Source organism: Chelonus insularis, unplaced genomic scaffold (genome assembly GCF_013357705.1).
Source record: "Chelonus insularis isolate UGA/USDA-ARS -01 unplaced genomic scaffold, ASM1335770v1 contig_355_pilon, whole genome shotgun sequence".
NCBI lineage: Eukaryota > Metazoa > Arthropoda > Insecta > Hymenoptera > Braconidae > Chelonus > Chelonus insularis.
In genome coordinates this window covers 76,714-92,720 of record NW_023276520.1, presented here as the reverse complement: position 1 = coordinate 92,720, position 16,007 = coordinate 76,714, and the positions used below count along the sequence as shown (strand labels likewise).

Sequence of the window (16,007 nt, the reverse complement as noted above, 5' to 3'; positions counted from 1 at the left end):
TGTTCATTAGCTAAAATGAAATTACTATTTTTTTTTATAATGCCTTTGAAGTTTCATCACATCATTAATTAACTAAAATGGCTGTTAATAGTATTAGAAAATAACTTTTAGCGTTTTCTAATCGCACTAATTCTGAAAAAAAAATCATCTCCATTGCATAAAATCTTTAAAAGTCATTTTTTTTAGTAAAGTTATATACAACTCGTGTTACTGATAGTTAAGTTCTGAACTAAAGGTGAGTTTAATTAGTTACGAATCAAGTTATTCGCATCAATTAGTTGATAAGTTAACAGCGAATGAGAAATATTCATATATTTTGGAGAATTCAGATGATCAAAGCTTCTACAAAAGACTAATTTATTTTATCGTTAAAAGTTCAAAGGATGATATGACTTGATAATTATTAAACAAGCACATTTTGATGGCAAATTGATATTTCTCATCAATAAATGTAAAAAAAGCTTGAATTTACTAGCATAATAAATAAACTATCATCATCATTTTGCTCGTATTAATTAAAAATATTTATACCCATGGGAAATTGGAAAATAAATCGAAATAAAAAATATCATACATTACTTGAGATTATAAAATATGATTACACTACAGTTGATGGTTTAATAATCACCAAAATAAAAATATTTACCATTTAAATAGGTTTTTTTTCTAGAAGTCAGTCTCTTTTTGATGAAGTTAAGTATTTTAAAATTTAAATTACACTGAATTATTAAAATACATTTTTTTTCTAAAAGTTTATTTAATACAATGGCTTTATAATATCATGAATAAATGACCCATGACTTTTTCCTTTTCTTGTTCCACTATTCGAATGAACGTAGATAAGGAACAAAATATATGAAGAGATGAGATCCTGCAAACTCATCAGCTCAACACTTATCTCCTCTTCTATCACTTCAAGTTACAATCGTTCACTAAGAGTATTATGAATTATGAAGTAAAATTGCTGCTTCTGCAGCACAGAAATTCTCCTCGACTTGCTTTTTACTTTCAAACATGAACTTTGATAGACAATTAATTGTAATTAAATTTCCTTCTCGCCGATTATTCAGTTTTAATAATCTATTGAATAAAAATATCATGTAATTAAAACAAGATCGTTAAAAATCTTATTAATACTCTCAAATTTTTAACTTACAATTTTGTCTGACTATATCTTACCTCTATCACTGATTATTGTAACTGAAAAAAAACTTGGTCAAGATAAATATCGTTACAAGACTTAATTTGCGATATAATTATCGAAGATAATTAAAAAGTAAAATACAACTGAACTATTTTTTATTTAATAAAGAACACAGTGAAAAAATTTATTGTGAACAAGAAATATTTTTTTCAACTAACAAATTTTTTTTAAAATTGACATGAAACATTTTTCAGGATTTAGTACTGATGGGTATTTAAAAAAAAATTCATTGAAAATTGCATTTTTATTGTGCTCGATTCTTTTGAACAGAATTATCTGAGTATTGATTTATTTTAATGTTTCGTATTTTTTTTTTAAGATCCATCGTGTTTTAGAAAGCAATAATTAATCTAATGTCACTTTTATTTAAACACTATAAATCTCAGTGTTCCAAAATGCATTATTTTAATACGGATAAGTGTGTTATATATGACGTCACCCATTTGATTAACATTGTAGTCACTTTTAATGCAGATCTAAGTGTGTAAAAACCCATTCGATTAACATTGCAGTCACTTTTTACACACTTAGATCTGCATTAAAAGTGACTACAATGTTAATCAAATGGGTGACATCATATTTAACACACTTATCCGTATTAAAATAATGCATTTTGTAAAACTGGGATTTAGAGTGAACTAATCATAATTTTGAACCAAATATCAAAATAAAATTGTTTTAAATTCAGTAAAAAATTTTATTGCAAATATTTCAAGTTCTTTTGATTGATTAAACGAACATTTTTAGATAAAGTGAAAATTTGATTTCATTATACTTTTTAGATATATTAAGAGAAATGTTGGTTATGAAGTATAATATATTGATCGACTTTTACAATAAATTGGATCATCTAACAAGCTAAATATCGTGAATAATGTCGAAAACAAATTATCGTAGCATTATGTTCGCACACATAAGCATTCACGATGATTAATTATATAATTAGATAATTAGAGAGTAAAATTGAAATTTATTGACCAAAAATTCTCAGAATTCTATCGCTTCAGGTCACGTACGTTAAACGTAATTACCAAAACTGTTAAAGCCTAGCATTTCCGGTGCTGGACGAGAAACGCTTTCCAACCAAGCAATTAAACCGAGTAGCTAATTAGAGCGTTAGCTAGCATACTCCAACTACAGTATAGCGACGATGCGCGGCGCCATCGACAAGTGGATTTTGCCCGCAGGAATAATCTTGTGGTTTGAGGGTCGCGTACTGGACACTTGCTTTCATGTTCTCTACCATTGTTTGTTTTCTCATTATGCATTATTGATTTTCATCTACATCTACATATACATAACAAACCAATATCTTCAATTGCATCTCTAGTATCCATCATTACAAATCTCAAATAGAATTTTCAAGCTTCCTCAATCATTAATTGAACTCTCAATAAATAAACCAACATTTAATATTTCATCAAATGAACAAAATTATTGAAGAAAAACGAAATCTTTTTTAAACTGTTATCAATTTTTTGTTTAATAATTATGCATGAATGAAAAAGAATGACATAAAATAGTTTTTTGTTTGCTAAAAAATTGAAAAAAAAAAAAAATACAATTAATGATGGTTGACGTGATGGGAAAATGAATAAATGGTAAAACTGACAGTGTGATTCATTGAAACGGAGATTACTTGAAATGTGAACTAACATGAAGTGACCGTCAACGCTGTAAATGGGTTACTGTTCTGAAATCGGAGTTCCGTAACAAATTGACTACGGTAATTACTTCTAATGATTACGTGACCAACATGGACCAGTCTTGTGTTATATGTAATTTTATACTATTATACAATGTTGTCTTAAGCCTTCAAATTTTTCACTATTTTTAAAATGAAAAATATTTCTACGATATTAAAGGAGACATGTCAATAAAGTGAAACCAGATATTCTTATCACTTTGGACCAATTGAAAAATGAGACGAATGATAATAATGTAAAATAAGACCAAATAACAACTTCAGGAAATAAATTAATAAAGAAAAAGTTTATTAAAGATTGGCAGCAATTAATTAAAACGAAAGAATCCGTGCGATCAACTCAAGTCTCAGTCAAAAACTGGAGATAAACAAACTCTCCCCTCGTTGCTATAAACAATTTAATCGTCAAGCAATTGTCGTTCATTAACAAACTGTCGTTAGTCTAATAGTCATTAGATAGCGACATATAAATATTTTACAATAATTTCCAAATGAGAAGTTGATAAGAATAAACTTGAAAATAAGACACTTTACAACAGTGAGTTTGAAAATGATTTTATTTTCTAAGATTTTTCTTTTATTTTTGAATGCACAAATTAAATTGTTTAATTTAACGTGAGGTTGATAGAAACTCTATTAATTCCATTACTGATCGAATAATTCGAGCGTTAACGATTTAACTCAGCTTGACATGACTCTAATTAATATTCTATTTCATATAAATAGTAAACTCACTTTGTACATAAAATACAACAATAACTAATATTAACATATTTAATCGAATAACTAACTAATGTTTATTTTATTATTTTCAATATAAATAATAAATGAGATATGAGTGTCAAGTAAACATTGAATACTCTAATTAAAAAGATTAAATATGATAACATAATAAATATGAAAACATTCATTGGTAATTCTATTATATTAAACATTCACTCACAAATAATTATGATTATATCAAAATTTTAAACTCTAATTAAATTTAATATAATATCCAAATAATGAAAATATTTATTGCATCACTATCCCTATCATTGTTTCAATGTTTTAAGTTTCCATTAAATTTAAAGCCACCTGTTATTCAATCAAAAGATTCCTTAAAAATATGTTAATATTTTTCGTTATTGTTAATAAGTGATTATTTAATTGCAAGATATGTTTAATAATAATTATAAAGAGTAAAGAATAATTATAATAAAATACTAGATTGTTAAATTAAATGCTATATTTTATTATATTTAATGTTAATTATTTAAAAAAATGTACAAATAATTTACAACAACATTAAATGAAAATTTATTCAAGTTGTTTAATTTACATTTTCTTGGTCATTATATTTTTAAAAATTATCAAATAAATATCCGAGTGAAGAAAAAACTTTGCTCGTAGAAAATGAACGTTATGTGAATTAATTATTCATTTTGAATAATTATAATAAATTTTCTCTACAGTCATTCATAAAAGTAACTTTTTTATATTTGTATGCCGTAGTGTTTCTTGAAAATAATCTGCTGAATGTTTGATACGGATATTTAAAAAAAAATTCCTCACAAAGTTTTGAGTTTATAATCAAAACATCTCCGGCAGAGACTACTCAAGTAGATGAAAAATAATTGTGACATAAAAAACAAACTAATTAAATATTTTACACTCGAGCGCAAACTTAAAGCTCTAAATTACCAAGGAGAAAGAGAAATAATTTGAAACTACCGCGAGTCAGGTCGTTTGCACATTTGCGGGTAATATAAATTTAAAAGTTCATACTACAACGATACTTTTGCATTCTAATGAGTATTGCTACATAACTTTTCGTTTGTTTCAATAATTTTTATATGACATATTACTCTACTACTATTGCTCAATTATTCGCTACACAGTTTGTAATAAACTTTATTATTCTTCATTATTTTTTTTTTTCTTTTAACTAACATCTATGGGGAGTTGAAAAAGAAAAATTTAAGAATTGGTTAAAAATCATAAATTAGACAATTACATTAGAAAAAAAAAATACGATAGGAAGAAATGCGAACTAGAGTGTTAACTGGATCACGGCCAATTTTGAATGTGCCAAGCGCACGATTGGTAGTACAGATATGATTTATCGAAGGGATGTTATCGAGCTATGAGTGAATTGAAGGCATAAAGGAAGAAGAAAATGAAAGAAAAAAAAAAGTGGTAAGAAATTTAAATATGACTAAAAAATTTGAAAGAAGAACGAATTAAAAGAAAAAAAGAAGACTTTTAATTATCTTCTATATGTCAAAAAAATACCAAATTTTTTCTCCTTTAATAAAACAGTAATTAATTATTTTCAACATAACAATTCAAATTAAATTCTATACATTACAAGCATATATTATTATTTATATTATTTAATGTGTTTATTCACGCATATATTTCTGTACGTGATGATATAAAATATATTAAATATATGCACCAGTGGCCAAACACTTGCAATATAACATGAAATAATTGAAATTATTGCAGTACCACCATACGTAATAGTTTCTACTATAGTATAGAATTAATTAGCGAACTTGCAAGATAATCAATTTGTGATTTACATTAAATTCACATACTCACCCTTTAATAATGCTTGAGTTAATGAATATAATTATTTTAATTTTTCACTATTTATTATTCATTTCATCATATCATTGAAATCAGTTACTTTCATCTCCAACACTTAGATTTTTCATGAACATCCCTCTTTAATCACATATCCGATAAAAGATCATTTTTATTTATTATAATCTCAAGTCTCTTATCATTTAATAAATTATAATTATTTATATAATAAATTATTAGCAATAATTATTAAATTACAAACACACGTCTACAACAGACTTTAATTATTGACATGTAAACAAGTATAAGCATCTTTTTTTTTCAATTTTGAAATATAATTTACATTACTTTCCAATTTAGTGTGGAATAAATAACAAAATATTTCTCTGATAGGAAACTTTTATTTGCTGGAACTATTTTTTATTACTATTGAAATAGAATAATTGTATTAATTAACAATAATAAGAATTAGACTGAAGAGATAACGAAATCTACAGAGAAAATAATTGTTATTAATCAAATAGTAATGAAATGTTTTGAAATTTTTCACGTTAAATGAAAATACTTGATATAGGTTTGATACAAAAGAGGAACTTTATCCAACTTAAATTGAAAATTCACGAGTGCAAACTTTTACACTGAAATTAAATAAACGATTTATTTTGAAAATCATTGTTACTCATAGTATTTTTTTGATTAATATTCAATTAAATGTATACACTTGATTATTAAATACACTATTATTAACTGTTATTTTACCATCACATTTAATATTTAATATTGTTTATTAATAATATGAATTAATAATTTTGATTTAAAAAAGATAAAAACTGGATTTTAAATCACAATTTAAATGAAAATGATGATAAAAATAGAGGATACCAATGAATATCTATCTCCCGGTCAACCGGTTGCTTGTTTCGGCAAAGAGATTCGGCAAAGAACTGATAGACACCGCGGCAAAAGCTACAGCGCACCAATGGGACGCATCTATATCCTCATCCCCAACGACGTTATGCGCCGTTGGTGTCTACATCCCATTCCACACTAGTTACCCATTTCCCTAACTCATCGCCTTTGCTGTCTGCATATACGTCCACTCGCCAATTCAACTGTCCACCTGTCGTCCTCTTAGTTTGACTTTTACGAAAATTCATTTACTAAGCCATTTTAAGTCTTTTTCACGGCTTCATTGTGGCCACTTTGCATAATAATTGTCCTAAATAAAATTATATCTAATTCATGAATTTTTAAATATTCTTTTCGTTAATACACCAACCCATACAACCCCATTTTAATCTCAATAATTAATTATTTCATGCTATTTAAAATAAATTGGTTACCATTGGTCATGAACTCCAATACCATTAAATATATTGTAAATTTATACATTGATAAATAAATATATGTCTCCAATTATGGACAAGTCTTTCGGAATCTGCCTTAATTTATTCATCTTTAATTAAATATTTTAGTTTCTATTTTTCTATATTTTATAAAATAATCAAAGTTTACAAAAATTTTCTGAAAAGTAAAAAAAAAAAAAAAAATGATTTTTTATTAATTTTAATTAATTAATTAAGGGATTGTATTAAGTGAATAAAAAGAAATGTAACATTAATTGAGTTATAAAATGAAAATATAATAGTAGTAACATTTTTGATGGAATGAGAGCAAGGGAATTATTTGCCAGTAAAGATTGACAAGCATAAAAGAGATGACACGCAGACAGGAGGAATTGACCTCAATCGAAGAACTCAATGAGGGACACGAGAATGTGAAGCTTTTACGTCCAGTCAAATAACGAGATACCCATGCTCTTTATATTCATATGAAAAAATTCCACTTCCTTTCAATGAATTTATAAATTATTTATAGCGATATATTTTTTTTTTTTTCATTTAATAACTTTATTTTTACTGAATGTTAATGAGATTTTTACTACGGTGTAATTATTGTCATTTTATATGATAATTTTTCAACACTTTTATCATCAAGGTGTAGATATATATATATTTTTTTAGTGTTTATCGTTAGAGTCGATATAATGCAGATTGCAGAACGTAATTCATATTTTGGATCTTAAAATTAAATTTAATCGCTTTTTAGTAATCCGATTGGATTATTTAAATCATTTAAGATTTTTTTATTTATATGAATATATTTTTACACGTAAATGATAAAAAAAAGTGTATGAAGAGTTAAAAGAGGGAGAAGTGGGGGTTGAACGAGGGAGAGAGAGAAGAATGAGAGAGTTGTTTTATCGGATTTATCCACGTCATGCTTTGCGAGTAGCCGAAATGGTGCAAGCTCGTAAAACGATCAGGTTTCACGGTTATCGGTATAGAACACGGGTTGTAGAGTATCCCTTCTCTTTTTAACACCCCACCTATTCTCGTTAAATGGATTTTCTCTCCAACTAGACGGCTGCTCTCTCGATATAAGAGAACTTGACAAATTGAAGCAATTGCTTCCACTTGCGCACTATTACAACGCATTCAACTATAACAGAATTGAATATTATAATGATTAATGAAATAAAATGTACAACTATAACTTTAGTTTAAAATCATTTTTTTTTTTTTTCTACTTTTCATTCTGTCTATCAATCTATGAAGGTTCAAAGTAACTTACAAATTTTTATTATATTTCAATACAATGAATCTTTATATTGTTGACAGTTTCATTTTATCACGATCAAAACGATTGATATAACTGGATGAATAATTTTTAAATTTTTTCTAAAAAGTTTATGATATTCTATTTGAAAAATTCCAGTTGTCAAGGGGGATAATCAAGGGGTGAGTCCAATTTTTTTCTAATGTTTTTTTTTTTTTATTCTTCTGATATAGATATAAGTATTCAGAGGGATGCTTGTACACGTATAGCATTTCTCTTGAATTCCACAAATGTTAAGACTGCATACAATTGACGCAAGTAAATTAATTAGATCAGATCGTATGGGTGAATAGAAAAAAAAATAATGAAAAATATTTTTTCAAATTAAAAAAAAATACGTCTATAAATAATAGAATTTGTTGTGCCAATATACTCAATTATTTTTATTACATCATAACATGCGTTTAAAAAAAACGAATGAAATAATAAAAATAATTCCTTTCAATAGAATCTATACTATTAAAGTTAATTTGAAAATTCAGTATCAAATGTAGGATAGATGAAATTTTTTTGTGATTAATTGAATATCTATTGATAAATTTATAGAAATCCTCTTTGAATGTGTTGGAATATTAGTTTATATAATAAAATAAATCTTTCAAAATATCTAACAACCGAATGAATTTGTTTCAGTGAAAGCTCTTTGACGTTAAAGTCTGATAAAACCACTGTTTTAGTAATGTAAGAATTTAGTAAATAGATAATAGAATTAATATAGATAAATAGTAACCACAAATTTGATCAATGATTAACATTAATCAGAATTCGAAAGTGAATGTATCAAATATTCCGATATTCCCATACGAATCTTATATACAATGTAAGTAGATATATCACTCCATTTGCTTATCATTTTTTTCCCAAGTAATTTTACAAGAAAATTCATAATTATTATTCCTAGGAATTTTTTTATCCTATTTCCAATATATAATTAATAGTGATACATGTATACATACATGAATGATAATAACTATTTCCTAATTTATCATTACATTTTTTATTTTTACATCTAAATCAAATTCATAATCTTGCATTATATACTATGATCAAATTCCGGATCGAAAGAATGAAAATCCGATAAAAAATAAGCTCAGAAGATCACAAGCAATTTCATAAAACCTTTTATCCATCTAAATCCTTAATATATTTAGTTATTCCCACGAGTGATCCTTTCAATTTTATAAACATCACAATTTGTAATTAAATTGTTGTACTCCACAATATCTCAGTATTGTTAATATCTATTTAATTATTAAATAGGAAATTCATAAAAGGAAATACATAGGAACTAATTTTTGTTTTCATTTAATAAAGAGTAATTAATTAAATTTTAATTATTTATTAAAAGTAAATAATAATCGATATTATTTAATAGGACTTTGTGAAACTAAAAACAGGAAACAATTCTAATAATGCAGAGTTATATAATAATAATAATAATAACAACGGTGTATATTAGTTAATTTTTGAGCAAATATGCATTTTACTTTTGTAATAAAAAGTTCAACATTTTTAAAAATTTTTTAATTAAAAAAATATATGTATATCTGCTTTATAAGATGATAAATAAACAAAAAATACAACTCAGAGTTAAATGTACATAACAATGTATGTAATCATATATACAGTGCGTTTAATCTATAAGAACACACAAAAGTTTCTGTAAATAGACGAAATAACGAATTTTTCAATTTCATGGAAAACTTAAATATATAGAATAACGAAGATACAAAAATAAATTTATTATTAGTAAAAATCATAGTTGATTACTTTTGTTTTAATTAAGTTTTGCAATTCTATCGTTTTTTTTTTTTTTTAGTGTACACTAAAAATTATCTCTACTTACAATTTACCTTACCAAGAGAAATATTTGTTCCTAGAAGCAGTGAATTATCATGCAAGATATAGATTATAATGGCACATAGTTAGGAACAAAATGAAAAATAAAATCGATAGTAAATAAGTGAATGACACAAATAAATATCTTACAAAAAACAAAAGTTATTATTTTTTTTTTTTTACCACAAATACACACTATAATTTTCTATCTATGAATTTTCCAAGTGTTGAAACATTCATCATCATCACATTCTTGTTGATTATTCAATAATGATATCGAAAAAAGCTCTGTTATTCACTACACAAAGTATGCCAATTAATTTCAAATTATTGAAACGTTTAATATTTCTTTCACAATCAATTGTTCACAACACTCGTGCTTGGAATATTCTCACATAACATTTTATGTCGATAGGCAAATATTTGTTTATATTACTTTGAAAAATTTAAATATTGTTTTTGAATTGGTAAAATTAATTTTCCAGATATAAAAATGCTTAAAGAAATAATATTATATACACTATGAAATGAAAATAACGTGAAACATTCGTTTTCAAAAAAAAAAATTCCCGATAACAGTAAAATCCAAAAATATACATGGTATTACTTTTAAGTTAAAATTATTCTGTAATTCAATATATAAGCTTGCAACGTCACTGACTTGATGTAATCAATAATATTGGAATTAAATAAAAAAAATTACTCGAAAAAAAAACCATTTCAAATTTATAAAAAAATCACGGTTTATTTTTAACAGAAATAATTATGTCAAGTTCATTCCCAATTACAGAATAACTTCAATCTTAAAATATTCTTCATGTATTGGATATTTGAGATTAATCAAAATTTTATTCAAAAGTATAGAAATGAAATAAATATTTGCTTACAAAACCTACTGAACGATTTTTTTATTTTTACGATTTTTAAGGAATAATCCATGCAATATTTCTATTCAAAAAAGCAAAAGTTATTGCTGAACGTTTAAGCAACAACACACATATTGAATCGATTTGTTAGATAAAAAATCTAGAAAAAACCTTCTTTTAAGTATTTATATAATATATAAACGAAATAAAAATAATTAAACGAAATGGCAATAATAATTATAATAAATGGTTTTTTTTTTTATATTTTTTATTATCAATATACCATAAGACCGCTAGTCTGATGATTCATTCGTATTCGAAATATGTAATTAATGTAAATATATACGTTATTGATGATACTTAACTAAATGAAGATATACTACGAAGGTATATATTTATGTACATCTATAACAGTTTAATGTCTTATGCTTAACTTTTAAATTAAAAGGAATGCACTCGATACACTGAAGTTACAAATAACTCGAGTAATGACGCGAACAACGATGAGCTTTGGCAAGGCTTGTTTTTTTTTATCATTTTTACTTTTATTTAAAAAAAAAAATTAAGGAGAAAATCCTTTCAAAGTTCGTACCATTACGCACACTATCGAAACACAAATATCTTCACTAATTGCACTAAGTTCGTATACAGTACAACTATAGACAAAAGATTTTCTATTTATAAATTTTTATGATGTTTGTATCTTTTTTTTTTGTTTCTTATTTTTTTATTATTTTCTTATTTTTTCATTCATTCCCTCATCATCATTTTTAATCAGTAAAACTAATTTCCGTCAATAAATGTAAGAAAATATTGCTTATTAACATTGGAAAAAAAAGAATTCTCTTTTTCACTTTCTTTAATATATACTACTCAATCATTACCACACTTTCGCAATTACGTAAATAACTTATTTTCATTCTTATTAATATGTTTATTCCACATCTTATTATTAATTCATAGATATAAAGATGACAACTTTTGAAATGATATCAATAATAAAATCAATATATACAGAATTAACTGAATACATTGAGGGAAAATTTAACTCAGTCATCGTTTGTTTGTTCGCTATAAAGTAGATCCATTCTCAAAATGAAAATTCTTTGAAAAACAATGTTTTAAAAAAATGAGAAAATATATCAAATTAACTGTATGATCGCTCAAAAATAAAAACTCAAACTTATGAAATAATAATAACAAGCATAATAATAATAACTATTATTAATGTTGTTATTACGACATAATTATAATTAGGATAATTAATCAAACAAATGAATGCTTATAATAATAAATATTATGTGAGTATAGATTTCAAATGAAAGATATAATAAAATAAACGACATGACAAATTTTCTCTATTCAAAATCATGAAAAAAGGAAGCACAAAGTTTATTACAAACCCCAAGATTAATAAAATATTTCTTTCGCAATTCATTGAAATTTTATAGAGAAAGTGAATAATTTAGTACCAAATCCAATTCACCAGATAAAAATAACAAAAGTGTTACCATTATAAAAAAGATAAACTTCGAAATCTATACACACCAACAAAACACTCGACTGTTTGTGCGGCAGCCTTTTAGCAATCAAGGAATTTATGCGTAAGATTAATTTAATATTCTTAAGTTACCTAATAAATGTTGTGTTTGTGTATCAAATCATTATCATAACAGTTATTTATTGGGCACACACCATTATTTTGAAGTTCAGCTATAAGCACGTTACATTACGTCAACTTTCGGCACTTTTATTTTAACCATTAGCCGTCTTCTTTTGGCGGTGTAAACCATCCTAGAAAATATAAAAATATTATAAATGACTTATCAATCAATCATCTAAATTAAATAATTTCAATTTATTATCATTACCATTTTTTTCATGTATTTGAACTAGAGATTTAAAAGATTGTTGTGCACGGGCAAGACTATATTGTCCTTGTCCACCACAAACTTTACCAGCTCCGCTAGCACCTTGAAATTGGATACGAGCCTTGCCCTTCACTAGCGTCGCTGATATCTGCATTATCACGGCCTCTACTGTATAAGCCGAACTCCAGCCTTGCTTTGTGAGTAATTCCATGCAAATTGCACCGCCTACTAGCACATAACCGCCAGAAATAATCGGATGAACGACACGTACAAATGGAGGCTCAAATGGGTATGCTTCCTAAAAATAATGATTATTTATTTAATAATTATATCGAAAAAAAATTCTATAAATTTATACTTACTTTAAACATCATGTTAAGGAGAATACTGTCTTTACCCTCTTTTTCTTTTAAAAGTACTAAATCTTTATGAAGCGGTGAATCTGGATCAACACACATTAATCTAATGTTCCATTCATATAAACTGTCATTTACCAATTCTATGCTGTACATTCCTAAGAATTAATAAATTAAAATTAATTAGAAATATCGATTTAGTTGTTAAAGCATCATTTGCTTGTTAATAAGCTAAATAAAATAAAAATATCAATCAAACCTTTTTTAAAGCTGTCACTTCTGTAAATATCACGCAATTCTTTCATTAATCTATCAGTAGCTTGCACACTACCGGAGACTGATCCTCTTAGATAATCTTGTCTTTGATTTTGTCGTAGCCTTTCTAATGTTGCTAAGTGTTCTAAATCCATGTCATCAGCCTTCAAAAAAAATATATGTATAATACATTTATTTTTATTCAATACTAATATTTAATATATAAAAATGTTAGAAGAAGTAAACAAAATATTTATATTTTATGAGATGTAATAAAAACACAAATATGTGTTTATGTATAGTTACCTTACTCTTAGTATTTGACTCTCCTTCGTCCATATCCAAATGAAGATCCTCTTCTGACTCACTTTCTTCATCTTCTTCTATATCTTCAGTATCTTCAGCTTCCATTCGCTGTGCCACAACTGCTGCAGCACCTCCCAAACGAAGAGGATCCAAAGCAGTTCTCAATCTTTCCACGTCTGGTGGTTCCGGTATAGAATGTAGACGACATAATTCTTTCAATAAAATTCCTACCTGATTTATTACATGATTGTCACGACCCGTTGTATTGCTTAAAATTTGTACAGCATTTGTGACACTGGTCTCCTCAGATTCCGCAAACCATACGGGTGGCGTTGAAGGATAAGTTTCCTATAATAATAATTATTTTTTTTCTTTTTTCTTGCCATATTTTTCTTTATATTGCAACTTTAAAAAATTAAATTAGCTTTATTAGTATATTTAAAACCTATCAATACCAAATTCAAAGTTCATTACAACAAAAACTAATCAAATATGTTTTCTTTTTTTATAATAATATGAATAATGAAGATATATGTATAGGAAAAATCTTATTTAGTTAAATATGTGAATTGAATGTGTAATGAAATATTCTATAAACATAGAATAGAAAATATTAAATAAATAAAGATGTATGAATAATGTGTTAAGGTATTGAAAAATTATGAGGAACCATATACCTTTGTCCATGTTCTTTTTCATAGTCATTCATTGTATTGGCTGAACACTATTGCCAAAACATTATTCTACATTATATTATACAATGACCTGTACAGTACATATGTAGCACTGATGATTACCATCAGATTATAATGAATTTAGAATAAAATTGAAATAAAATTTTATTGCAGATAAATGATATATGTAAATGAAATGGTGAAACATTGCTTGAGATTTCCATTAGATATTTCAAGTACTTAAGTAATAACACAAATGTTATTGTTTCTTTGTCTGCGATGTAGTGGGGTGATTTATGTGTCAATAAATTAACGATAAAGCAACAAAAATACTATGAACACATAAGTAGATAATAAAAAAATATATGAAATGAATGAAAATAAAAAACTTACTGTGATGTTGGCGTGAATTTCATACTTCTTTCCATTTTTACCGACAAACCTGCAACTGAGTTCGTCCACACTCGCGGACATTATCTGAAACCTCTCATGACTTTTGGGGAAGACGGACTCGAGAGTTTTTATCTCCTGCTTGAGCGTATTCAAGCAAGCCATTTGAGGTTTCACCGCACGAAATGGGCCCGAATTTTCGACGGTTTTTTATCCAAAAACTACGACAACCAATTAACCACAGCGTACTGATGACTCCCTAACAAAATGGCGACGACGACTAAAATCGTCGTCCCATTTCGAATGCATTCGTATAATTTCGTATTTGCGATAGCAACGTCACCAGCAAGTCGAATATTAAACGCGGGTATTTTCAAAAAATTTTTGTTGAAAAAAAATTAAATTAACGAATTAATTTTCAAATAGTTTGACAATTATTCTTTTTAAAAATGTTTAATATTAATAGAGTATATAAATTTGTATTAAAAAGTAAGGGAATTGTATTAAAAGGATATATTTTATGTTAATGAAAAATAATAAGTCATGAAATAAATGTATTTATATCACGAATTTATTTAATATATCTATTATTTCTAAGTAATTTGTTGTAGGCTTTATTTACAGATGATAATATGATAAATAATAGTACACGTATTATTATAACAAGTGTATTATTAACAAATAAATGCTATTTATTGTTTAATGTGCTTAAAATTTATTTTTCTAAATTTCGGACTGAAGTCTCATAAAAGCCCATTTACGAGATTCTTGATTTATATAACACTTTTTCGCATGTTATACAAGATTTTTCTTTAAATTTCTTTAATGTTTTATTATTTATTTACTTTATCTTTATTATTAAAATTATTCTCTCATTCTCTTCGATTTTTTAAAATTTTTGTTTAAATTAATTAAAGAATTTTTAATTGAATAACTGTTCCAAAAATGAATGAATTAAATTAAAATTTGAGTTAGTTCAGTTAATACAGTACTGTTTTCTAAAATTTATAAAAATAATGCAAGAAATCACTACGAGCGTAAAGCATGTAATCAAAAGAACGATTATTATGCAAATATACTTAATATATTTAACACTTTTACGCCGGATTATATTACAAAAGTATTAAATTTTTTTTCGATTTTCTGTTTTCTTATAAAGTGAACAATCAAAATCACACAATTCATTTAAGTTTTTCATTTTTATTTGACATTCAAAGAATTTGAATGTATTATTCACACAAATATTTCTAACAGTATACTTATATGATGATGAAATAAAAATAAAAAAATA

The 16,007-nt window shown here is 25.7% G+C and overlaps 2 protein-coding genes across 2 annotated transcripts in view; both read right to left on the bottom strand.

Moving 5' to 3' along the window:
- LOC118066785 (peroxidasin-like) overlaps positions 1-5,676 on the bottom strand; it is a 76,571-nt gene extending 70,895 nt beyond the window's left edge. The window contains exon 1 of the mRNA XM_035083109.1: positions 5,496-5,676. The gene's annotated coding sequence lies outside the window, so the exon portion shown is untranslated. The remainder of the gene's footprint in view (positions 1-5,495) is intronic.
- A 6,438-nt stretch (positions 5,677-12,114) lies between these two features.
- LOC118066815 (ubiquitin-conjugating enzyme E2 Q2) lies at positions 12,115-14,984 on the bottom strand. Its single transcript, XM_035083152.1, has 6 exons — positions 14,720-14,984; positions 13,653-14,000; positions 13,351-13,510; positions 13,098-13,249; positions 12,736-13,033; positions 12,115-12,658 (listed from the first exon to the last, which is right to left on the bottom strand). The coding sequence occupies exons 1-6, from the start codon at positions 14,879-14,881 to the stop codon at positions 12,627-12,629; spliced, it is 1,152 nt and encodes a 383-aa protein (XP_034939043.1). The 5' UTR covers positions 14,882-14,984; the 3' UTR covers positions 12,115-12,626.
- Between the last annotated feature and the right edge of the window lie 1,023 nt (positions 14,985-16,007).

Bases quoted from the DNA above. Each gene is read 5' to 3' on its own strand.
- LOC118066815 (XM_035083152.1), bottom strand. From the start codon at position 14,881: ATGGCTTGCTTGAATACGCTCAAGCAGGAGATAAAAACTCTCGAGTCC. The intron at 13,511-13,652 runs GTAACTATACAT...TTTTTTTTGAAG, and splicing joins AGTCAAATACTAAGAGTAAG to GCTGATGACATGGATTTAGA. The intron at 12,659-12,735 runs GTAATGATAATA...TATATTTTCTAG, and splicing joins TCAAATACATGAAAAAAATG to GATGGTTTACACCGCCAAAA.